This window comes from Narcine bancroftii, unplaced genomic scaffold (genome assembly GCF_036971445.1).
Source record: "Narcine bancroftii isolate sNarBan1 unplaced genomic scaffold, sNarBan1.hap1 Scaffold_73, whole genome shotgun sequence".
Lineage (NCBI taxonomy): Eukaryota > Metazoa > Chordata > Chondrichthyes > Torpediniformes > Narcinidae > Narcine > Narcine bancroftii.
This window is the reverse complement of record NW_027212236.1, coordinates 1-25,183: the sequence shown is the minus strand read 5'-3', so window position 1 is coordinate 25,183 and position 25,183 is coordinate 1. Positions and strand designations below refer to the sequence as shown.

General features: G+C 54.5%; 1 protein-coding gene across 1 annotated transcript in view; it reads right to left on the bottom strand.

Annotated features, from left to right (window-relative positions):
• Positions 1-25,177, bottom strand: part of LOC138751125 (chromodomain-helicase-DNA-binding protein 4-like) — a gene marked incomplete at its 5' end in the record, with an annotated part of 54,159 nt that extends 28,982 nt beyond the window's left edge. The window contains 20 exons of the mRNA XM_069913195.1: positions 280-388; positions 845-1,021; positions 2,346-2,414; positions 2,818-2,926; positions 3,145-3,221; positions 5,715-5,877; positions 7,168-7,312; positions 7,862-7,995; positions 8,187-8,275; positions 8,472-8,561; positions 8,779-8,959; positions 10,321-10,493; positions 10,662-10,929; positions 12,081-12,205; positions 13,242-13,359; positions 13,594-13,725; positions 14,297-14,438; positions 14,772-14,945; positions 15,165-15,286; positions 25,034-25,177. Coding sequence (XP_069769296.1) covers positions 280-388; positions 845-1,021; positions 2,346-2,414; positions 2,818-2,926; positions 3,145-3,221; positions 5,715-5,877; positions 7,168-7,312; positions 7,862-7,995; positions 8,187-8,275; positions 8,472-8,561; positions 8,779-8,959; positions 10,321-10,493; positions 10,662-10,929; positions 12,081-12,205; positions 13,242-13,359; positions 13,594-13,725; positions 14,297-14,438; positions 14,772-14,945; positions 15,165-15,286; positions 25,034-25,177 — 2,741 coding nt within the window. The remainder of the gene's footprint in view (positions 1-279; positions 389-844; positions 1,022-2,345; positions 2,415-2,817; positions 2,927-3,144; positions 3,222-5,714; positions 5,878-7,167; positions 7,313-7,861; positions 7,996-8,186; positions 8,276-8,471; positions 8,562-8,778; positions 8,960-10,320; positions 10,494-10,661; positions 10,930-12,080; positions 12,206-13,241; positions 13,360-13,593; positions 13,726-14,296; positions 14,439-14,771; positions 14,946-15,164; positions 15,287-25,033) is intronic.
• Positions 25,178-25,183: the final 6 nt, after the last annotated feature.

Genomic DNA, 25,183 nt, shown 5'->3' with positions numbered 1-25,183 from the left:
GATTGTGGCCTAGGGTTTGGGATTGGGACCTAGGGTTTGGGATTGGGGCCTAGGGTTTGGGATTGCGGCCTAGGGTTTGGGATTGCGGCCTAGGGTTTGGGATTGCGGCCTAGGGTTTGATATTGCGGCCTAGGGTTTGATATTGCGGTCTTGGGTTTGAGAATGCGGTCTCAGGTTTGGGATTCGACATTGGAGCCTGGACAATGAAGCCTAGCTGCCCGGATTGGGGCCAACGGAGAGACTCTGGGGGTTGGAGGGAAACTCCGTTGCCAAGGATACGTGACGATTCCCATCAGCAGCCAGAAGTCGTGCCGCCGGTGCCAGATCTCGAAGGTTTTGCCGGTGACGGTGGCAGCTCGTTCCTCATTCTGCCACAGGGAGTGGAGCTCTGATGGGGAGAGGCCAGTGAGAGGCCCAGATGACAGGCCACTGGCTCCGTCGCCTGGGAAATTGAGCCTTGGGCCATCGCCTATCCCCGCCCACATGTCTGGCCATTCTAGGGCCTGATGTTCTAATCTAGACCCCTCCTCAGGCCCAACCGCCTGGCCTCAGGCTCAACCATCCGGCCTAAGGCCCAACTGCCAGGCCTTACGACCTACTGTCAAGCCTCTGACCTTTTCCTCATGCCTCAAACCTTGTTATAGGTCTCAGATCCCTCTCTCTAGTCTCTGACCCCCCCCCCAGGCCTCTGACCACCACGAGGCCCCTGACCCTCCCTCTCCCAGGCCTGTGACTCCCCTCTCCCAGGCCCCTGAACCCCGCCAGGCCCCTGACCCACCTCTCCCAGACCCCTACCCCCCCCCCCAGGCCCCTGATACAGCCGCCCCCCTCCCCCGGCACCCACCGGTGAAGCCACCGTCGGCGATGTTGAACATGAACCGCTGCTTCTCCGCCCGGTCGCCCCGGCGCGTGGCTGGTGTGGCCCCATCCTTGCCCGGTACCTCGCCGTTCTGCAGCTTGGCGTCGGGGGCGGGCGACCCGGCCTTAGTCTCGTCGTCGTCCGGGGCCAGCGGCTTCACTTCTGGAGTGGGGGTGAGGGGGGAGAGAGAGAGAGAGAGAGAGAGAGAGAGAGAGAGAGAGAGCACGGTGGGCGAGGGGCAGAGATAGACCGTGGAGCGGTGAGACGGGAAGGACGCCACGATGGGGCCTCCGGATGGAGGGGGGCTCAAGGAGCGGGTCACCGACCCCTCTGGAACTGCCCGTGATGCAGCTCGAGCACCTTGCCCCTTCCCCACAGGTGGGAGGCATGCAGGTCTGTAGGGGGCATTACAGGGGTGACCTCTGGGTCTGTAGGGGGGCGCAAAGGGGGTTACATCCGGTTCTTTAGAGAGTGTTGACCTCTGGACTTGCAGGGGGTGCTGTGGAGTAACTTCCGGGGTTGTCAGGGGCACTATGGGGGTGACCATCAATCAATCAGGGGGCACTGACTTCTGGGCCTAGAGGGGACGCTGTGGAGGCCTATAAATGGGGGGCCATGGGTGTGACCTCTTTGCCTGCAGGGAGCACTGTAAAGCAACCTCCAGGTATGCAGGGGGTGCGATAGGGGTGGTCCTCCAGTCCTTCAGGGGGCACTGAATTTTGGGCCTGCATGGGGTGCAGTGGAATAACTTCCAGGCCTGTAGGGGGTGCTACTGGGGTGCCCTCTGGGCTCGAAGAGGTTGCTGGCATCTGGACCTGCAGGGGGCGCTGACTCCAGGTTCAGAGGGGGCACTGTGGAGTGACCTCCAGTCCTATAGGGGCACAATTGGGTGACCTTCGAGCCTGAAGGGGCACCGTCTTCGGGGTTCAAAGTGGGCATTGTAGGGGTGACCTCCAGGCCGAAAGGGGGCACTGTGGGTGACCTCTAGGTCGGAAGGGAAACTGACTCCAGGCCTATAGGGAGCAATGCTTGGAGGACCTCCAGTTCTGTGAGGGTTTAGCACCAGGAAGGACCATCCCAGCCCTGCAGAAGGCGCAGTGGAGTGACCGCTGGGCTTGAAAGGGGTGCTGACATCTAAGCCTAAAGTGGGCACTGCGGGGAGTCCTCCAGCTCTGTGGAACATTACCATTTAGGCCCTTCAGTCTACATCACCGTTCCTGCCCCCACTTCACTCCCTCCCACGCCCAGCCCTGTCCACGCGTCTCTCCCCTCGGAGATGGCCCAGAACTGGGGCTGTGGCTCCACAAACCTCACGGTTCAGTAAATCTTCAGGGGATAAAGTCGCAAACCTGTTGAACCTTTCCCTGTAACTCAGTCCCTGACGTCCAAGCAACATCCCAGAAAATCTTCAGGGGTTAAAATCCTGATCCTATTGGACCGTTCTCTGAGACAGGGAGGGGGTTCAGAATTGACACTCACAACTCACCTGAATTAGCCTCTGGAATGTCGACGCTTGTGATTTTATCAATAGGATTTTCATCCAAATCTTCAACAGCTGCAGAGAGTGATTGGGAGGCGTTGACAATTGACGGTGTAGGATAGGGTGGTAGTGATGATCGACGGGGCGGGATCGGGAGGTGTTGATGATCGACGGGGAGGGATCGGGAGGCGTTGATGATCGATGGGGCGGGTTCGGGAGGCGTTGAAGATCAATGGTGGGAGATCGGGAGGCGTTGACGATCAACGGTGTGGGATCGGAAGGCGTTGATGATCGACGGTGTGGGATCAGGAAGTGTTGATAATCGAAGGTGCGGGATCAAGTGGCATTGACAATCGATGGTGCAGGTGTTGACGATCGACGGTGGGGGAAATTGGGAGGCTTTGACGATCGTCGGGGTGGGATTGGGAGGTGTTGACAATCGATGGGGTGGGTAGGCGGAGAGGGAGGTGAAACCCACCTTTTAATTCAATATCCCTAGAAGGTGCCGATCTTGGCTTATTCACCGGTAACTTCTCCGCGTCATCCGTTGTTTCTGGGACGTTCTCGGAGTCTGTCAGCGGGGAGACCTGGGTGGAGGGGTGGTAATGAGAGTCTGCATGAGAGAGAATGGGGGCAGAGGGAGGGGAGTGAGAGATGAGGTAAAAGTGGGAAGGGGTGAGGGGGCGAGAGAGAGGGAGAGAGGGGGAGGGAGGAGATGGGGAGTGAGCGGGGGTAGGAGGGGATATGGGGAAAGAGAGGGGGAGAGTGGAGGGAGAGAGGGGGTGGTGGGATGGGGAGAACTCACTTCCATTTTCCCACTGCCACTGTTCTGATCCTTGATTTCACCCTCAGTCTCAGACTCCAGAGGTTTCGGTACCTCCTCTGTGAACGCAGAAGGTTACGGTCACAGCAGGCTGTGGGGGGTCTGGTAAAGGCTGGAACTACTCCGTCCTGGGACCCCTCGATGCCCACAGACCAGCCTTCACCAGAAGGCACTGGTGAGGTCCAATAGTGAATGGGGAGAGAGGTTGTGGACGGTATAGAAGGTTGTCGAAGGTTACAATGGGAATCGGACAGGAAAGGGAGTGGGGAGAGGGGTTGTGGACGACGTAGAAGGTTGTCATAGGTTACAACGGGATACAGACAGTACGGGGAGTCAGGAGAGGGGTTGTGAACATTGTCGAAGGTTGTCGTAAGTTACAACAGGATACAGACAGGACGGGGAGGGTGAAGAGGAGCTGTGGACGGTGCAGAAGATTGTCTTAGGTTACAATGGGATACGGACAGGACGGGGAGTGGGGAGAGGGGTTGTGGACGACGTAGAAAGTTGTCATAGGTTACCACGGGATACAGACAGGATGGGGAGTTGGGAGAGGGATTGTGGACAGTGTAGAAGGTTACAACGGGATACGGACAGGACAGGGAGGGGGAAGAGGGGCGGTGGATGGTGTAGAAGGTTGTCAGGTTACAACGGGATATGGACAGGACATGGAGTGGGGAGAGGGGTTGTGGACGGTGTAGAAGGTTGTCGTAGGTTACAACAGGATACAGGCAGGATGGGGAACGGGGACAGGGGTTGTGGACGGTGTAGAAGGTTACAACGGGATACGGACAGGACAGGGAGGGGGAAGAGGGGCGGTGGATGGTGTAGAAGGTTGTCAGGTTATAACGGGACATGGACAGGACATTGAGTGGGGAGAGGGGTTGTGGACGGTGTAGAAGGTTGTCGTAGGTTACAACAGGATACAGACAGGAAGGGGAGGGGGAAGAGGGGCTGTGGACGGTGTAGAAGATTGACTTAGGTTACAATGGGATACAGACAGGACGGGGAGTGAGGAGAGGGGTTGTGGACGACGTAGAAAGTTGTCATAGGTTACCACGGGATACAGACAGGATGGGGAGTTGGGAGAGGGATTGTGGACAGTGTAGAAGGTTACAACGGGATACGGACAGGACAGGGAGGGGGAAGAGGGGCGGTGGATGGTGTAGAAGGTTGTCAGGTTACAACGGGATATGGACAGGACATGGAGTGGGGAGAGGGGTTGTGGACGGTGTAGAAGGTTGTCGTAGGTTACAACAGGATACAGGCAGGATGGGGAACGGGGACAGGGGTTGTGGACGGTGTAGAAGGTTACAACGGGATACAGACAGGACGGGGAGCGGGGATGTAGGTTACAAGGGGATATGGTCAGGACAGGGAGTGTTGGCCGATACCCCTTGGGAGCGTCAGGGAAGGAGGAAGGAGGTATCTTGAAACATTTTGAAAGGTTTGAACATGGCAGGTGGAAGAAGTTTGCTCCCCGCGGTTGGAGGGTCTTGGACAAGTTGGCCCCATTGCAGGATCAGATGGGGAAGGATTCTTTCATCGGGACGGAGGCAAATCTGTGGTAGTGGAGGCTGGGTCATTGGGTGGATTCAAGGCAGGGTTTCAGAGGAGCATCAAACACTCCTTGCACGAGGACCCAGAATCATCCTGATAACCACCTCTGAACCTACATCCTTTCTTCAATGAGGATCTCAAAACTCCGAACATGATTCAGCTGATCAATTTTCAATGGTGGGGAGTGTCAGAGACGGATGGATCTCGGGGTATGAGAGGGTGGGGAGTGTCAGAGACAGACGGATCTCGGGGTACGAGAAGGTGGGGAGTGTCAGAGACAACGGATCTTGAGATACAAGAGGATGGGGAGTGTCAGAGATGGATGGATCTCGGGGTACAAAAGGGTGGGGGTTGTCAGAGGTGGATGGATCTTGGGGTTCGAGGGTGGGAGAGGGTCAAAGACAGACAAATCTTGATTTGAGAGGGTGGAGAAGGGTTAGAAATAGACGGACCTTGGGGTACGAGGCTGGGAGAGGGTCAGAGCAATCTTGAAGTGAGAGGGTGGGGGAGGGTCAGAGACAGATGGATCTTGTGGTACGAAGTTGGGAGAGGGTCAGAGACAGACGCATCTTGAGTTGAGAAGGTGGGGAAGGGTTAGAAATAAACGGACCTCGGGGTACGAGGCTGGGAGAGGGTCAGAGCTGGACGGATCTTGAAGTAAGAGGGTGGGGGAGGGTCAGAGACGGATAGATCTTGTCATATGAAGTTGGGAGAGGGTCAGAGATGGACGGATCTTGGGGTACGAGGTTGGGAGAGGGTCAGAGCGATCTTGAAGTGAGAGGGTGGGGGAGGGTCAGAGACAGATGGATCTTGTGGTACAAAGTTGGGAGAGGGTCAGAGATGGACGGATCATGGGGTACAAGGTTGGGAGGGGGGTCACAGTCGGACGGATCTCGTGGTGAGAAAGGGCAGGGAGGGTCAGAGACGGTCTGACCTCGGGGTATGCGGCTGGGACACTCCTTCGGCCCGTCGCAAAGAGAAGCTCCGAGCCACACCTGCGCTGTTGGACGGGACGTTGACCTCCGCCTCTCCAGGAGTGGAGGCCGTGGGTGTTTTGGCTCCGGGAGACGCCGACCGGGAGGACTTCTTGCTGTCTAGCATCTCCTGAGCCATCTCGGGCATGCTCCACACGCCGTTGATGTGCTCAAACTCCTGGACCTGACAAAGGAGACGGAGTAGATGATTAGACCTCCACGGGACTCGCTCCTGAGGCCCCACGGACTGCCCATCTTCTTAGGCCTGTTGACAAGATGGCACGTTTCTGGGCTCCTCCAAACCAAACTAGGCCCCTCCAGGACCAACTAGGCCCTTCCAGGCCAAACGTGGCATCCTCCTGGCAAAAGGCCTCTGGAAGGCAAACAAGGCCCCTCCAAGCTGAACTGGGACCCTCCAGGCCTCGCAAGCCCCTTCCAGCCCTTGTTAAGACAACCTCCAGGCCTCACTAGGCCTTACCACGTCCGTGCAGACTTTGTTAGACCCCTTCTCATCTCTTGAGCACCCACCCACTGAATCCCGACACCCTCCCCACTGGTCAGACCCCACCCACGGTGGGAGAGAGGGAGCCTTCACGCTTGCCAAATTGGAGCCCTGTCCCGTCCTGCCTTTGAGGACAGGCCCACAGCTCGAGGGCCCCCTCCTGTATGCACGGGGTCGATGCTCTCCGTCCCGCCGTCGGAGACCCTGGCGCTCAATGGGGTACGAGCGAGGTCGGGGCAGGGAGAGAGGCTTCTCTCCCCATGGCAGGACGGCATGGGATCCAGAGAACTCCACAGAAATAAGCCCCTTCGGCCCTTCAGTGGGATCGTTATCCTGCCCCGTCCCACTGACCAGTCCGTAGTCCTCCGGACTCCTCCCGTCACGCCCCCGTCCGATTTCCCCTCCGGGGTTCAAACCCGAGCCGGCGTTCACCACCGCGGCTCATCCCGCACTCTCCCCCGTGAAGATTGTTCACCCTTACCCCGTGTCCTCTGGTTTGCATCTCGGTGGGGAAAAAGCCGTCCCCCTCAAATCTCCCCCTTGTCTTCGGTTCAACCTTTCCCTGACGTCTGGGCAACATCCCAGTAAATCTTCAGGGGATAAAGTCCCAAACCTATTGAACCTTTCCCTGCAACTCAGTCCCTGACATCCGGCTAACGTCCCAGTAAATCTTCAGGGGATAAAGTCACGAACCCATCACCCCTGTGACGCCACTTTCATGGAACGATGTCCCTGCACTTCCACGATCCCCTCTGTCCCACCGCCCTCCTCAGGGGCCCCCATGGCCCATGAAACACCTCACCCTCATTTGCGCTGAAGCCGACAGGCCGATTTCCCAGCTGAGCCGGTCCAGGTCCCTGCCGCGAGCTTTGGAAACCCCTCGCTCGCTGCCCACGACCCCCCCAACCTCGGGGCCGTCAGCCGAGGTGGGGGGGTTAACAGAGCAAGGTGTGGGGACTGAGAAGGCCTCACCTTCTTCCGTATGAGAGACATGACTCCAATGCGAGTTAGCACATGCTGGCGGGAGAGGCCCTCGCGGGGAACGCCGTCCGCGAACGTGTCAGCCCCGTCCGCTCCAGGTTCACAGAGGTGACGCATGAAGAGGGAAACATAGGCCCTGTAGTGGGGGGTGAGGGGAGGGGGTGAGATGGCCTGCCCTTCACTTCCCGGATCGATCCCACTGCCCCATCTCTCTCCCCGCTGCCCCGTATCGGTCCCCACACTGATCCCACTGCACCGTCTCTCTCCCGGACCCATTTCGGTCCCCACATTGATTCCTCTGCCCCGTTTCTCTCCCCACAGCCCCGTTTCTCTCCCCACAGCCCCGTTTCTCTCCCCACAGCCCCGTTTCTCTCCCCACAGCCCCGTTTCTCTCCCCACAGCCCCGTTTCTCTCCCCACAGCCCCGTTTCTCTCCCCACAGCCCCGTTTCTCTCCCCACAGCCCCGTTTCTCTCCCCACAGCCCCGTTTCTCTCCCCACAGCCCCGTTTCTCTCCCCACAGCCCCGTTTTGGTCCCCACACTGATCCCACTGCCCCGTCTCTCTATCCGTGGACCCGTGTCGGTCCCCACACTAATCCCACTACCCCGTCTCTCTCTCCACGGACCCATATCAGTCCCCACACTGATCCTGCTGCCCACTCCTCCCTCACTCCCAGGTATCTTACTTAAATTCCTTCTCTGTTTTGCCACGAAGATCTCGAACCAGCCACTGGGATGTGAAAGCATCCTGCGGAGGCATCCCGTAACGCAGAATGGCGTTCAGGAACGCCTTACGCTGGCGAGCATTGAATCCCAGGACCTATGGAGAGAGAGTGGATGAGAGTGATGGAGGAAGGGAGGGGGAGAGAGGAAGGGAAGAGAGAGAGAGGGAGGGAGAGAAGGGGAGGGGGAGAGAGAGAGGAGAGAGGGGGAGTGGGAGGAGAGGGGGGGAGTGGGAGAAGGGGACAGGAGGGAGGGGGACAGGAGGGAGAGAAGGGGAAGGGAGGTTACCTCGATGTTGCCCCCCACTCGAGCCAGCAGTGGGGGAAGGGGTTTGTCCTTGTCATTGCGCAGGGTCCTCCTGTTGGGCCTTCGTCCGGCTGGAGTGGGGTCGACATGTGTGAGGGAGTCACAGATTCAGTTCCGGCCTGGGATGGAGGCTTCATTACCACACTCCCCTCCCTCTCCCCCTCCCTCCTCCTCTCTCCCACCTATCCCCTCCACCCTCCCTCTCTCCCCCCTCCCTTTCCTCTTCTTCTCTCACCCTTCCCCCCCTTTCCCTCCCCTCCCCCTCACCTTCCGCTCTCTCGTCGAAGTCCTCGTCGCCTTCCTCTGACGCCACAGAGTAATCTGACTGATTGTCCGACTGGTCGTCCTGCCAATCTACTGGACGAGTGGGAGAAGGGAGAGGTCACGGAGGGTCTTGGGGCACCCAAGGGGTCCTGAGGACAAATATCCCCTGAAGTGTCCTGTCTTGAGGCCCGAATCCCTACAAAGGCCCACTCCAGAGCCAGAATCCCCCCCAAGGGCTGCGTCCTGAACCCAAGTGCCCCCTCCACCCCAGATTCCACTGTCCCCCCCAGACCCCTCCCCGCAGCCCTACCTCTGTCCTCCTGCGAGGCATCGTTGTAGTTGACCTGTTTGCGGATGCGTTTCCCCTTGCCCAGGTGCCGGGCCAGGTCCTCCTGCTGTTGCTCGTAGTGGTGGCGGAGAAGTTTCTCCCAATAGTCAGGGTCAACGCTCTCCTCCTGCTTAATGATCTCCCGCTCAACCACCTGCTCCTCCTGGGGAGGGGAAACAGTGGGGGTGGGGGGGGGAGGAAGGTGGGAGCGAGAGAGGGGGGAGGGAGAGGCGGAGGAAAAGGGGAGAGAGATAAGGAGGGGGGGGAGAGAGAGGATGAGAGAGAAGAGATGAGGGAGATAGAGAGGGGAGATGGGGACAGAGAGGGGAAAGGAGAAAGAGGAAGAGAGAACAGAGGGGAGGAGAGAAGGGGAGAGAGGTGGGGAAGGAGGTGGAACAGTGAGGGGGAGGATAAGGAGATGGGGAGAGAGGTAAGGAGAGGGAGAGGGGAGAAAGAGGGAGCGGGAGGGGGGAGAGGGAGGGAAAGGGGGAGAGAGAGGGAAAGAGAGGGGGAGGAGAGGGGAGTGAGAGAGAGAGAGGGGAGAGGAGGAAAGAGAGGGCAGAGACAGGGGGAAGGAGAGGGGGGGAGAGAGGGGGGTACAGAGGGAGCGGGGGGGAGAGGGAGCGGGGGGGAGAGGGAGCGGGGGGGAGAGGGAGCGGGGGGGAGAGGGAGCGGGGGGAGAGGGAGCGGGGGGGAGAGGGAGCGGGGGGGAGAGGGAGCGGGGGGGAGAGGGAGCGGGGGGGAGAGGGAGCGGGGGGGAGAGGGAGCGGGGGGGAGAGGGAGCGGGGGGGAGAGGGAGCGGGGGGGAGAGGGAGCGGGGGGGAGAGGGAGCGGGGGGGAGAGGGAGCGGGGGGAGAGGGAGCGGGGGGGAGAGGGAGCGGGGGGCAGAGGGAGCGGGGGGCAGAGGGAGCGGGGGGGCAGAGGGAGCGGGGGGGAGAGGGAGCGGGGGGGAGAGGGAGCGGGGGGAGAGGGAGCGGTGGGGAGAGGGAGCGGGGGAGAGGGAGCGGGGGGAGAGGGAGCGGGGGGAGAGGGTGCGGGAGAGGGGGGAGAGAGAGGGGGGAGAGAGAGGGGGAGAGAGAGGGGGAGAGAGAGGGGGAGAGAGAGGGGGAGAGAGAGGGGGAGAGAGAGGGGGAGAGAGAGGGGGAGAGAGAGGGGGAGAGAGAGGGGGAGAGAGAGGGGGAGGGGGCGGGGGAGAGAGAGGGGGAGGGGGCGGGGACAGGGTGAGAGGAGGGGCAAGGAGCGGGGAGGGAGAGTAGAGAGAGGGAGAGAAGGGGCAAGAGAGGGATGGGGTGAGGGGAGAAATAGCGGGAGAAGGGGGGAGAGAGAGAGGGGGATGGGGAGTGTGAAGGATAGTGAGTGTTGGGGAGGGAGGAAGGAGAGTGGGAAAGAGAGGGTGAGGGAGGGAGATTCAATAACTCGTTCAGGGAACCCCTTCGAGATGCGATGGGGAAGAGTGTTGAGGAGTGGGACAGGAGACGTGGGAGGTAGAGCGAGATGAACGGAGGGGCATAGGGGCAGCCTCACCTCTTCAGCTTCCTCCCGCACCATGTACTGGGCCACCTTGAAGGAGCTGAGATACTCGTTCATGTTCTGCAGGTCCGTGTCCTCCGTGTCATCCTGGTTCCGGTCCAGCAGGCGGGAGATTGCCTCCTCGTCGTAGTGGATCACGTTCAGGTCCTCGCCCTCCTTCGCATCGCCTGGGGGTGGGGGGAGAGGGTGGACATGAGGCAGAGGCACACACAGGGAGCAGCATCCATAATCCCCCTCTCACTCCCCCTCAGTGCCACTCTCTCACCCTCTTACTCTTCCCACCCCCTCTCTCTCTCTCTCTCCTCCTCCCCCCTCTCCCCTCCCGGGAGCCAGACCTTTGACGGGCAGCCCGATGGTGACGTTCTTGATGTTCTCCATCTCGTCCTTGAACAGCTCCTCGGTGCCAAACTTGAGGATGTCGTCGAGCTCTTGCTTGGTCATCGACCCCGATTTGGAGCCGAGTCCGGGCCGGACCACCAAGTGGGTCAGCATCATCTTCTTCTTGGCCACTTGCGTGATGCGCTCCTCGACGGACGCCCGGGTGACAAAGCGGTAGATCATCACCTTGCGGTTCTGGCCGATGCGGTGGGCCCGGCTGAAGGCCTGGGGGAGTGGGAGAGAAAGGGGGAAGAGAGAGGGAGGAGTGGGGGGAGAGAGAGGGAGGAGTGGGGGGAGAGAGAGGGAGGAGTGGGGGGAGAGAGAGGGAGGAGTGGGGGGAGAGAGAGGGAGGAGTGGGGGGAGAGAGAGGGAGGAGTGGGGGGAGAGAGAGGGAGGAGTGGGGGGAGAGAGAGGGAGGAGTGGGGGGAGAGAGAGGGAGGAGTGGGGGGAGAGAGAGGGAGGAGTGGGGGGAGAGAGAGGGAGGAGTGGGGGGAGAGAGAGGGAGGAGTGGGGGGAGAGAGAGGGAGGAGTGGGGGGAGAGAGAGGGAGGAGTGGGGGGAGAGAGAGGGAGGAGTGGGGGGAGAGAGAAGGAGGAGTGGGGGGAGAGAGAGGGAGGAGTGGGGGGAGAGAGAGGGAGGAGTGGGGGGAGAGAGAGGGAGGAGTGGGGGGAGAGAGAGGGAGGAGTGGGGGGAGAGAGAGGGAGGAGTGGGGGGAGAGAGAGGGAGGAGTGGGGGGAGAGAGAGGGAGGAGTGGGGGGAGAGAGAGGGAGGAGTGGGGGGAGAGAGAGGGAGGAGTGGGGGAGAGAGAGGGAGGAGTGGGGGGAGAGAGAGGGAGGAGTGGGGGGAGAGAGAGGGAGGAGTGGGGGAGAGAGAGGGAGGAGTGGGGGAGAGGGGAATTGAAGGGGGAGAGGGATAGAGGGTGGGAGAGGGAGAGGGAGAGGGAGAAGGGAGGAGGAGGGGGATTGAGAGGGGGGAAAGAGAGAGAAGGGAAGAGAGATCACATTGATACTAGTCTCTGCCTGGCTGCTGACGCCTCTACTGCTCTTGATCCACCTGGTCGGGAAGACGTCGGGACTACTCAGGGTCGGGCCCCGACTGAAGCCTGAGGCTTCTCCTACTTTTGTGGGAGGGACGGGTGAGATTGGGCCTAATCAGGCACAGGCTCGCATTCGAGAGGAGTATCAAGACCATGTGTTGTTAGGACGGGCCTTGTCTGAAGCCTCTCCTGCTCTCGAGCCATTGGGCCTAGAAACCACAGACCCAATCTGAAGCCACAATCCCATCCTGCTGGCGTTCAAGGCCGGGTCAAGAGATCAGGCCTACTCAAGACAGGCCCTGTCGGAAGCCTGGGGCTCTCCTTACTCTCTCAGCCCTCACCTGGATGTCGTTGTGCGGATTCCAGTCCGAATCATAGATGATGACCGTGTCGGCAGTCGCCAGATTAATCCCCAGGCCCCCGGCTCGGGTGGAGAGGAGGAAGCAGAACTGCTGGGCTCCAGGGGCTGGGGAAGTATGGGGGAGAGAATAGAGGGGCAGAGGGGGGGAGAGAGAGGAGAGAGGGGCAGAGGGGGGGGAGAGAGGAGGGGGAGAGTGAGGGAGAGATAGGGAGGGGTAGAGGGGGGAAAGGGAGGGAGGAAAGAGAGAGATAGGGGAGAGAGGGGGAAGAAGAGGGTAGGAGAGAGAAGGCAGAAGAAAATTAATCAGATCTAGGATTACCTTCTGAATCCCTCTTCCATATCCCAGGGAAGCTCCCTCACTCCCCATGTACCCAGAAAAATCTCCCTCTCTCCCTGGGAGAAGCTCCCTCTCTTACCTTAATCCCGGGGGTTGCTTCCTCTCTCCCAGTATCCCTGGGAGAAGCTCCCTCACTCCCCATATCACCAGGGGAAGCTCTCCCTCTCCCTGTGAAAAGCTCCCTCACTTCCTGTATCCCCCCCCCCCGAGAGAAGCTTTCTCTCTCTCCTTAATTCCAAATCCTCCCTCACTCCTCATATCACCAGGGGAAGCTCCCCCTCTCCTTGCGAGAAGCTCCCTCACTTCCTGTATCCCCGAGATAAGCTCCCTCTCTCTCCTTAATCCTGATGAAGCTTCCTCTCTCCCAGTATCCCCAGGAAAATCTCCCTCATTCCCAAAATCACATGGGGAAGCTCCCCCTCTCCCAGTATCCTGGAAGCTCCCTCTCTCTCTTTAATCCTGTGAGAAGCTCCCTCACTCCCTGTATCCCTGAGAGGTTCCCTCTCTCTCCTTCTTCCCAGAAGCTCCCTCATTCCTGTAGCCCTGGGGAAGCTCCTTCTCTCTCTTTAGTCCCGGGGAAGTTCCCTCTCTCCCAGTTTCCCCAGAAGATCCCTCACTCCTAATACCCTGGGGAAACTCCTCTCTCCCCGTATCCCCGAGGGAAGATCCTTCTTGCCCCCTACCCACTGAGGAAGCTCCCTCTCTCCTGGTTACCCTAAGGAGATCCACATTCCACCCTGGATACCCGCCCCAAGGGGTGGGCCGCTCTCCCCATCACCATCCCTGCTAGCCCACGGCGCTCACTGTTGAAGCGGTCAATGGCCTCCTGCCGCAGGTTTCCCGTGATACCTCCATCGATCCTCTCATACTTGTAACCCTCATGTTCCATGAAGTCCTCGAGGAGGTCGAGCATCTTGGTCATCTGTTCCCGGAGGAGGGGGAGAGGGGAGGGGCAGTGAGGGTCAACACTCCCAGCAATATGACCCCGAGGCCGTCTCTCCCCCCTCCCTTCCTGACCCCCCCCCTCCCCCTACCCACTCTCCTTCCCCCTCCCTCTCTCCCTTCCCCTCCACCCTCTCTACCCCCTCTCTTCCCCCACTCCCCCCTCTTTCACCACTCTCTCCCCCACTTCCCCCATCCCCCCTCTACTCCCGACCTGTGAGAATATGAGGACCCGATGCCCGTCAGCCTTCAGTTTACTGAGCATCTTCTGGAGAAGAAGGAGTTTTCCAGCTGCTCGAACCAACATGTTCCCGTCAAACATCCCGTTTGGCATCTTTGGTGCTTCCTGGAGGGAGTGTGGGTGTCAAGATGAACATCAGGCCACTTCAGACATCCCAATCCCAGCCGTGACCTCCTCATGACCCTTTAACCTGCTGGATCCCTGCCTCGACCCACCCCCTCCCACCGCGACCCTTAACCCACCACCCACTTCCCACAACCTCAAACTACACCCTGGCCTGTGACCTCTGAACTCTGACTCCCCCCCTTCACCCCTGACCCTCAAACCCTGTTCAAGGACACCCCCCACCCTGGCAGCCTCCTGCCCCATTGACGACCTCCGACCTTCCCACCTCTGGGAAACCCATTGACCCAACCTTCGGCTATGAGCTCCAACCTTTCTCCTGCCCGGACCCGCTCAGCCCCGAGCTTTGACCCCCTCTACCGCCCTTAGCATCGACCTCCAACCACCCCACCACCCTTGCCTGGTCCTTGACCCCTTTCCACCCCACCTACGATCACCACCCAACCCACCACGGTCTCGCCCTGACCCTCCAGACATCCTGCATCCCGGCCCTTGACCCCTCCCCAGCAGCCGGCGTTGATCCCTGTCGATGAAGGGGGGTCATGGACGTTACCATGGCAGCCACGGGGAAGAGGTAGGGGTGATTACAGCACTTCTTCAGGTCCATCATGACGTTGAGGAGCGAAACCTGGTTCCCGCCGCCCCGCGCATTCAACGCCTCAAAGTTCCGTGTCAAGATGTACTTGTAGTACTTCCTGGGGCCGGACGGCAGTGTTGTCGAGGGGGTAGAGAGTGGGATAGAGGGGGGAAGGGGGAGAGAGAGGGGAGGGAGAGGGAGGGAGAGAGAGAGAGAGAGAGAGAGAAAGAGAGAGTGAGATCACCCTCTCCAACACCCGTGACCCCCACCCCTTTCTCTCCTTTCTGTCTTGGGGTCTGTCCCTTTCACTCTGTTTATGAACAAGAGGGGAGGGGAAGAAGCTCAGTTTTGGACAACATTTAAGGACAATCTCTCATCACTCCCCTCTTCCCCCAATGTCTCTCCTCTCCCACCCCCCCCCCCAACTGTCTCCCCTCTTCCCCCAACTCACTTCTGCATGGGACTGAGCTCGACGCGGACGATGAGTTCCGTTTTCGAGGGCATGTTTTTGAAGACATCGGCCTTGAGTCTCCGCAGCATGTGCGGTCCGAGCATGTCATGGAGTTTCTTAATCTGGTCCTCCTTGGCGATGTCGGCAAACTCCTCCAGAAATCCCTCCAGGTTACTGCCGTGTGAGGGGTGGGGGGAGTGAGGGATGGGGGGACAGCAGGAGAGAGAGAAATAATCAGACACATATGACAACAAATATGGCCTTCGAATATCTTCTCTTCTCTCAACCCAAGGGTGTCTCCCTCTCTCCCCATAATCTCGGGAGAAGCTCTGGCTCCCCCTTGCACTCCTCCCCCCAGCCCCTCCCCCCCCCACCCCGTGCAGTGGGACGTACTTGAACCGCTCCGGAGTGAGAAAGTTGAGGAGGTGAAACAATTCCTCGAGATTGTTCTGTAACGGGGTACCAGTGAGAAGCAGCTTGTGCTGGAGGGGATATCCGTTCAATATCCTGAAAAACTATAAGGGAACAGGAGGTCAGACTGCAGAGAGGGGGGGGGCGGGGGAGGGAGAGGAGGGGAGAGGGAGGGGAGGGGGAGAGGGAGGGGAGGGGAGAGAGGGGAGGGGGAGAGAGGGGAGGGGGAGAGAGGGGAGGGGGAGAGAGGGGAGGGGGAGAGAGGGGAGGGGGAGAGAGGGGAGGGGGAGAGAGGGGAGGGGGAGAGAGGGGAGGGGGAGAGAGGGGAGGGGGAGAGAGGGGAGGGGGAGAGAGGGGAGGGGGAGAGAGGGGAGGGGGAGAGAGGGGAGGGGGAGAGAGGGGAGGGGGAGAGAGGGGAGGGGGAGAGAGGGGAGGGGGAGAGAGGGGAGGGGGAGAGAGGGGAGGGGGAGAGAGGGGAGGGGGAGAGAGGGGAGGGGGAGAGAGGGGAGGGGGAGAGAGGGGAGGGGGAGAGAGGGGAGGGGGAGAGAGGGGAGGGGGAGAGAGGGGAGGGGGAGAGAGGGGAGGGGAGAGAGGGGAGGGGGAGAGTGGGGAGGGGGAGAGTGGGGAGGGGGAGAGTGGGGAGGGGGAGAGTGGGGAGGGGGAGAGTGGGGAGGGGGAGAGTGGGGAGGGGGAGAGTGGGGAGGGGGAGAGTGGGGAGGGGGAGAGAGGGGAGGGGGAGAGAGGGGAGGGGGAGAGAGGGGAGGGGGAGAGAGGGGAGGGGAGAGAGGGGAGGGGGAGAGAGGGGAGGGGGAGAGAGGGGAGGGGGAGAGAGGGGAGGGGGAGAGAGGGGAGGGGGAGAGAGGGGAGGGGGAGAGAGGGGAGGGGGAGAGAGGGGAGGGGGAGAGAGGGGAGGGGGAGAGAGGGGAGGGGGAGAGAGGGGAGGGGGAGAGAGGGGAGGGGGAGAGAGGGGAGGGGGAGAGAGGGGAGGGGGAGAGAGGGGAGGGGGAGAGAGGGGAGGGGGAGAGAGGGGAGGGGGAGAGAGGGGAGGGGGAGAGAGGGGAGGGGGAGAGAGGGGAGGGGGAGAGAGGGGAGGGGGAGAGAGGGGAGGGGGAGAGAGGGGAGGGGGAGAGAGGGGAGGGGGAGAGAGGGGAGGGGGGAGAGAGGGGAGGGGGAGAGAGGGGAGGGGGAGAGAGGGGAGGGGGAGAGAGGGGAGGGGGAGAGAGGGGAGGGGGAGAGAGGGGAGGGGGAGAGAGGGGAGGGGGAGAGAGGGGAGGGGGAGAGAGGGGAGGGGGAGAGAGGGGAGGGGGAGAGAGGGGGAGGGGGAGAGAGGGGAGGGGGAGAGAGGGGAGGGGGAGAGAGGGGAGGGGGAGAGAGGGGAGGGGGAGAGAGGGGAGGGGAGAGAGGGGAGGGGGAGAGAGGGGAGGGGGAGAGAGGGGAGGGGGAGAGAGGGGAGGGGGAGAGAGGGGAGGGGGGAGAGGGGAGGGGGAGAGAGGGGAGGGGAGAGAGGGGAGGGGAGAGAGGGGAGGGGGAGAGAGGGGAGGGGGAGAGAGGGGAGGGGGAGAGAGGGGAGGGGGAGAGAGGGGAGGGGGAGAGGGAGGGGAGGGGTGGGGAGGGGAGGGGGGAGAGGTGGGTGGGAGAGTGGGGGGGGAGAGAGGGGAGGGGGAGAGAGGGGAGGGGGAGAGAGGGGAGGGGGTGAGAGGGGAGGGGAGAGGGGGAGGGGGAGAGTGGGGAGGGGGAGAGTGGGGAGGGGGAGAGAGGGTGGAGGGGGAGGGGGAGAGAGGGGTGGGGGAGAGGGGAGGGGAGAGGGGAGGGGGAGAGAGGGGAGGGGGAGAGAGGGGAGGGGGAGAGAGGGGAGGGGGTGAGTGGGGTGGGGGAGAGAGGGGAGGGGGAGTGAGGGGTGGGGTGAGGGGGGAGGGGAGGGGGGTGGGGGAGAGAGGGGTGGGGGAGAGAGGGGAGGGGAGTGAGGGTGAGGGGGTGAGTGGGGGGGGGAGAGAGGGGAGGGGGAGAGAGGGAGGGGGAGAGAGGGGAGGGGGAGAGAGGGGAGGGGAGAGAGGGGAGGGGGTGAGTGGGGAGGGGGTGATGAGGGAGGGGGAGGGGAGGGGGAGAGAGGGGAGGGGGAGAGAGGGGAGGGGGAGAGAGGGGAGGGGGAGAGAGGGGAGGGGGAGAGAGGGGAGGGAGAGAGAGGGGAGGGGGGAGAGAGGGGAGGGGGAGAGAGGGGAGGGGGAGAGAGGGGAGGGGGGAGAGAGGGGAGGGGTGAGAGAGGGGAGGGGGGAGAGAGGGTGAGGGGAGAGGGGAGGGGAGAGAGGGGAGGGGGAGAGAGGGGGAGGGGGAGAGAGAGGGAGGGGGAGAGAGGGGAGGGGAGAGAGGGGAGGGGGAGAGAGGGGAGGGGGAGAGGGGGAGAGGGAGAGAGGGGGAGAGGGTGAGAGGGGAGGGGGAGAGAGGGGGGGGGGGTGAGAGGGGAGGGGGTGGGAGAGGGGAGGGGGAGAGAGGGGAGGGGGAGAGAGGGGTGAGATGGGGCAAGAGGGATGGAGAGGGAGTGGGGGGATAGAGAGAGGGGGGAGAGAGAGGGGGATGGAGGGGGAGAGAGAGTGGGGGGGGGGAATAGTAGTTGGACCCATAGAACATTACAGTACAGAAACATGCCCCTTATGCCCAACCATTATCCTGTCCCGTCCCACTGACCTGAAGCCAATCCATAACCCTACGCATCCCTCCTCTCCTGTCCAAATTCCTCATCAAGGTTAAAACCAGCCAGGTAGGGAGGGTGGGATGGGAGGAGGGAGGGGGGAGGGGGGGGGAAAAAATGGCACTGTATATGTGTGAAAAGGAAAAAGTGTGTATCATGGTTAATGTGATTTATGGTGTGAAAAATAAAAAATGTAAAAAAAAAGGAAGGAGGTACAGGAGCATCAAAATCAGGACTGCCAGGCTGGCGAAGGGCTTATTCCCACAGCCTGTGAGATTGATGAACAGTATTCTGTGACTGAGTAAACAATCTCAAAATATTTATATACATTTATTTTAAATTCAAAGTTCAAATTTATTGTCTGAGTACATACATGACATCACATACAACCCTGAGATTCTTTTTCCTGTGGGTGAGGCAGAATTACCATGAATCAGTAATGCAAAAGAAACTATGCTCAACGTACACATGCAAACAAATGAAGAAATGTAAACAAACTAACTGTGCAATACTGAAATAAATATTCAAATATAAATTAAAAAAAAGGGGAGGGGTCACGTGATGGAGTAGTGGCCGGACGGTGAACTCCAGCCCTCTCCAGAAAAGTCGGGAAAAACAAGAGAAAATACAAAGGCACAGAAATACAAGTTAAAGAAAAGTGAGTATAAAGGTGGAAAGAAGATGGAGACAAAAGAAGAAAAATCAAAATCAACGGTAAGAAGAGAGGAAGAGAAGACAACGGAGGAAAAAGGTGAAGGCCTTACCTGTCCGAAGAGGCCCGCTGTGGAGAGAGGAGCCCACAACCTCAGGTCGGTAGAAAAAGAACTACAACAATGGCTCACAGAGCCGAGTAAAAGTGCGCAACCGCGCATGAAAAAAAAAACACACCGACGGGAGGGGGGACCAGCTGGGGAGTCGATCTCCACAGCCGGCAACGACAGCTGCAGAACACCTGCAGCAAGAAGAGACAACAGAAGACAATAGAAACAAGAAAGAAGAGGAGGAAAGGGCACCAAAGAAACAACAGATGGCCAACCCAGAGGAAGAAGAAGAGGAAGAATACAGTGAAATAGATAAAGGGAAAGGCAAGGTAAAGGATATACTTGCTCTTGTTAGAGGATACATGGAGTCATTTAAAGAATGGCAAACACAGGAATTCAATGATTTAAGAAGAAGAATAAACAACACAGAAGAGAAAGTGAATAAAATAGATATGACCTTAACAGAAATGGGGAAAAAAGTGGACAAGATGGAAGAACAGGCAATAGCAGCAGAAATGGAGGTAGAAGACTTAAAAAAGAAATTGGAGGAATCTAATAAAAAAACTAAAGAGACACAAGAACTACTAGCTCAAAAAATAGATACAATGGAAAATTATAACAGAAGAAATAACATAAAGATAGTGGGCCTTAAGGAAGATGAAGAAGGCAAGAATATGAGGGAGTTTATAAAAGAGTGGATCCCTAAGACCCTAGGATGTCCAGAACTACAGCAAGAAATGGAAATAGAAAGGGCACATAGAGCATTGGCCTCTAAACCACAACCACAACAAAAACCAAGATCTATTGTAGTAAAATTCCTAAGATATACTACAAGAGAAAAGGTACTGGAGAAGACAATGGAAAAAGTAAGAGGGGGCAACAAACCACTGGAGTATAAAGGGCAAAAAATCTTCATTTATCCAGATATAAGTTTTGAACTCCTAAAGAAGAGAAAAGAGTTCAATACAGCAAAGGCGATTTTATGGAAGAAAGGGTATAAATTTACACTGAAGCATCCTGCGGTATTGAAAATATTTATTCCAGGACAACAAAACAGACTGTTCTCGGATCCAGAAGAAGCACGAAAATTTGCAGAACAATTACAAAAATAGACTGAGGGATGAAGACGGGTAATGAGAGTAAAAATGATCACGATTGATATGTATGTGGGTAACGACAAAAATAGACTGAGGGATGAAGACGGGTAATGAGGGTAAATATGACCACGATTGATATGTATGCGGGTAAAGAGGTATAAGAGTGAATAGAGACAATGGGCATACGTGAAAGTACCTGTAATTAGAGGAAAACATAGATAGTATAGAAAAGAATTAATAAGGGAAGGTAATGGAATAGAGAGAATAAGGAGGGAATTAAAAGAGTGACCTTTGTGACATATGAAAAGTGAAATCTTTTCTGGGGGGGGCTGGGTGGGGGAAAAGAGCGGTCACTGCAAAATCAGTTGACGCTTGCGAGTGGATTCGCAAATCCAAATGGAGAGGGGAGATGTGGTTGTCCGACAAGGGATAAAGGACAACTCAGGAGGGGAAGGGGAGATTGGGGATAAAGAAGATAGAAATAGGAGAATAAGGAAAATGTTGGATGTTGTAGGAATGTTGTCTGGTAAAGAGTTGAAAATAAGAAAACAGAAATGGAAAAGGAGGAAAGGTAATGATGGAAAAACGGAAAGAGAAGATAAACAAAATATAAAATGGCTACGCTGAACTATATGACTTTAAATATTAATGGAATACATAACCAAATTAAAAGGAAGAAACTACTAAATTTACTGAAAAAGGAAAAAATAGATATAGCATTTGTCCAAGAAACACACTTAACTGAATTGGAGCACAAGAAATTAAAGAGAGATTGGGTAGGACATGTAACAGCAGCATCGTATAATTCAAAAGCAAGAGGAGTGGCTATATTAATTAGCAAAAATGTGCCATTTAAAATAGAAGAGGAAATAATAGATCCAGCAGGGAGATATGCTATGATAAAATGTCAGATATATTCGGAGCTTTGGAATGTACTTAATATATATTCACCTAACGAAGAAGATCAAAAGTTTATGCAAGATATCTTTTTGAAGGTAGCAAATACGCAAGGGAACATACTAATAGGAGGGGATTTCAATCTGAATTTGGATCCAAATATGGATAAAACGGGGAAAAAAATTAACAGGAAGAACAAAGTAACCAAATTTATAATTAAATCAATGCAAGAAATGAAACTTGTGGACATATGGAGGAAACAAAACCCAAAAGAAAAGGAATACTCATACTACTCGACTAGACATAAAACATACTCAAGAATAGATCTATTTTTGTTATCAGCTAGTATGCAGGATAGAGTAAGAAAAACAGAATATAAAGCGAGAATGCTATCGGACCATTCACCCTTAATACTGACAGTAAAGCTAGAGGACATCCCTCCAAGAATGTATTCTTTTTTCTTTGGCTTGGCTTCGCGGACGAAGATTTATGGAGGGGGTAAAAAGTCCACGTCAGCTGCAGGCTCGTTTGTGGCTGACCAGTCCGATGCGGGACAGGCAGACACGATTGCAGCGGTTGCAAGGGAAAATTGGTTGGTTGGGGTTGGGTGTTGGGTTTTTCCTCCTTTGCCTTTTGTCAGTGAGGTGGGCTCTGCGGTCTTCTTCAAAGGAGGCTGCTGCCCGCCAAACTGTGAGGCGCCAAGATGGAGATTAAACCCCATGCTACTTAAAAGACAGGATTTTAGAGAATTTATTGAAAAACAATTAAAAATGTACTTTGAAGTAAATACGGAATCAGTGGAAGATAAGTTTATACTATGGGACGCAATGAAAGCATTCATTAGAGGACAAATAATAAGTTATGCAACCAAGATGAAGAAGGACTATAATCAGGAAACAGAGCAGTTGGAAAGGGAAATAGTAAACATAGAAAAAAAATTAGCAATAAAGGAAGATACAACTAAAAGAGAATTGGCGGATAAAAAAATAAAATATGAAACATTACAAACATATAAGGTGGAGAAGAATATAATGAAGACAAAACAGAAATATTATGAACTAGGTGAAAAAATACACAAAATCTTAGCATGGCAGCTTAAGACAGAGCAAACTAAGAAAGTGGTATTGGCAACAAGGAAAAAAGACAAACAAATTACATATAATCCAAAAGAAATTAAGGAAAACTTCAGAGAATTCTATGAACAATTATACCAAACTGAAAACGAAGGGAAAGAAGGGAAAATAGATGAATTTTTGACTAAAATTGAACTACCAAAACTACAAATAGAGGAACAAAATAAATTAACAGAACCATTTGGAACAGTAGAAATACAAGAGATAATAAAAAAATTACCAAATAATAAGACACCAGGAGAGGATGGACTCCCAATAGAATTCTACAAAACATTTAAAGATCTATTAATACCACCCCTCCTGGATGTAATCAACCAGATTGATGAGACACAAAACTTACCAGATTCATGTAAAACAGCAATAATTACAGTGATACTAAAACAAGGGAAAGATCCACTCTCACCAGGTCATATAGACCAATATCTCTGCTAAACACAGATTATAAGATAATAGCTAAACTATTAGCAAACAGATTAGCAGAACAGGTACTGAAAATGGTAAATTTAGACAAAACTGGATTTATCAAAAAAAGACGCACAACAGACAATATTCGTAAATTTATTAACTTAATTCATGCAGTAGAAGGAAATAAAGCACCTGCAGTAGCAGTTGCTTTAGACGCAGAGAAGGCCTTCGACAGAGTAGAATGGAATTACTTGTTCAAAGTATTGCAAAAATTCAGTTTACCAGAGAAGTATATTAATTGGATTAAAGCATTATATAAGGGACCGTTAGCGAAAGTGACAGTAAATGGACATGTATCAAAGCAATTTAACTTAAGCAGGTCAACGCGGCAGGGATGCCCACTATCACCATTATTGTTTGCGCTAGCTATAGAACCACTAGCAGAATCGATAAGAATAGATAATAATATAAAAGGAATAAAAATAAAAGACAGGGAATATAAAATCAGTCTATTTGCGGATGATGTGATAGTGTACTTAACAGAACCAGAACTATCAATAAAAGAACTATATAAGAAATTGAAGGAATATGGAGAAGTGTCGGGATACAAGATAAACGTAAATAAAAGTGAAGCAATGCCTATGAAGAACGCGGATTTCTCAAAATTTAAGAAGGAATCCCCATTCAGATGGCAAATGCAGGCAATAAGATACCTAGGTGTACAAATAAACAAAAATCTAGGCCAATTATATAAACTCAATTACAATCCACTAATGAAAAAATTACAGGACGATTTAGAGCATTGGAAAGAGCTACCACTAACACTGATAGGAAGGATAAACTGTATTAAAATGAACATTTTTCCAAGGATACTATACTTATTTCAGGCATTGCCAATACAACTGACAGAAAATTCTTCAAAGAGTTAAAGAAAATAATAAGGAAATTTTTATGGAGAGGGGGGAAACCGAGGATAGCACTAGATAAATTAACAGAATGGTATAAACAAGGAGGCTTACAATTGCCAAACTTCAAAAATTATTATAGAGCCGCACAATTAAAGGTACCTATCAGATTTTTATCAAACAAGGGAAAAACCAGACTGGACAAGATTAGAATTAGATAAAATAGGGGAAAAGATACCTGAACACATATTATATAAATGGGACGAAAATTGGTACAACATAGAACTTCTCCAGTATTACACCATCGCCTCAATATATGGAAGAAGATTCATGTAGAAAGAAATAAAACAAATTATCAATTACCAAAACTAATATTGACGCAAAATAAGCCTACTCCCTTTTACAATAGACAACCTTTCCTTAGAAAATGGGAAAAAAAAGGGATTAAAAGAATAGAAAATTGTTTTTCAGGAAGTAGATTCTTATCCTTTGAACAAATGAGAGATAAGTACAATATAACTGGAGATACAGCGCTGGCATATTACCAACTGAGATCCTACTTGAAAGATAAATTAGGAAGCAATTTGAGTTTACCAGAGGGAAGTAACCTTGAATATGTGATATAAATCAAAAGATTTATAACAAATATGTATATTAAACTGCAAGAAAAGGAGAATGAGGAAACAAATGGTAAAACTAAACAAAAATGGGAACAAGATTTAAAATATAAAGATAAAAAAGGAAACATGGGAGAAATTATGTTCTGGAACGATGAGAAATACAATAAATACGAGGCTGCGTATGATACAATATAATTGGTTACACAGACTATACATTACACCGCAAAAGTTAAATAAATGGGACCCAACAGTATCTGATAGATGTTTTCGATGTAAAAAAGAAAGGGGAACAACAATTCATGCAATCTGGACATGTGAGAGAGTAGAAAAATTTGGGAAGATCTCAATCAGATATTAAATAAAATAACAGAAAACAATATACCAAAGAATCCAGAGATCTTTCTCCTAAGTAACATAAAAAATAAAGAATTTGGAATTGACTTGGAAGATGCACAAAAAGATTTGTTAAGATAGCCCTAGCCGTAGCAAAAAAATGTATTATGTCAACCTGGAAATTGGAAGATAATTTTGAAAATACAACAATGGTATATAGAAATGAATAAATGTATTCCATTAGAAAAAATAACATATAGTTTAAGAAATAATATTGAAATATTCGAACAAGTATGGGAGCCTTACATTAAATACAATAGCGAAAACCTACCGGGGACAAACATTACCTAAGTTGATGGAAGGAGAAGGAAAGAAAAGACTCTAGAATTTCTGGTGTATTTTTGTTGAATGACAACATTGTATGACTGAATTATGCAACCTAGATTGTATACCTAAAATGGATGAGAGGGGGGGGGGTGGGGGAGTGGCTTGGGAGGAGGGGGGGGGGAGAAAAAGACACTGTAAATGTGTGAAAAAGAAAAAGTGTATATCATGGCTATTGTGATTATGGTGTGAAAAATAAAAAAATTTAAAAAAAGGGTTAAAACCAGCCGCGTTCTCCACCTTGGATCGTCCTGCACTCTCGCCATGAAGATCTTTCACCCTGAATGCGTGTCCTCCGGTTTATATCTCAGTGGGGAAAAAGCCAACCGACATTTCCCACGTCCCGTCCCCCTCAAATCTCCCCCTCGTTCTCCGGTTTAACCTTTCCCTGTAACTCAGTCCTTGACATCCGGGCAACGTCCCAATAAATTTTCTCTGCCCTCTTTGAGATCTTTCCTGTCGTTTAGTGACCAAATTTGCACTCAATGCTGGACTCCTGACTCAATGCTCTGATTTATGAAGGCCAATGTGCAAAGGTCTCTCCACGACTCTGTCCCCCCTGTGATGCCACTTTCACGCAGAGGGGGGGAGGGGAAGAGTGGGGAGAGGGGGTGAAGAGGGGAGTCTTACCTTGCTCTGGTTGTTCTTGAGCCGGTGAGCCTCGTCCACCACCAGACAGGCCCATTCAATGGAGCCCAGGATGGCCTGGTCAATGGTCACCAGCTCGTAGGATGTCAGCAGGACATGGAATTTGATTTGTGCTCCTTCTGCGAGACGGGA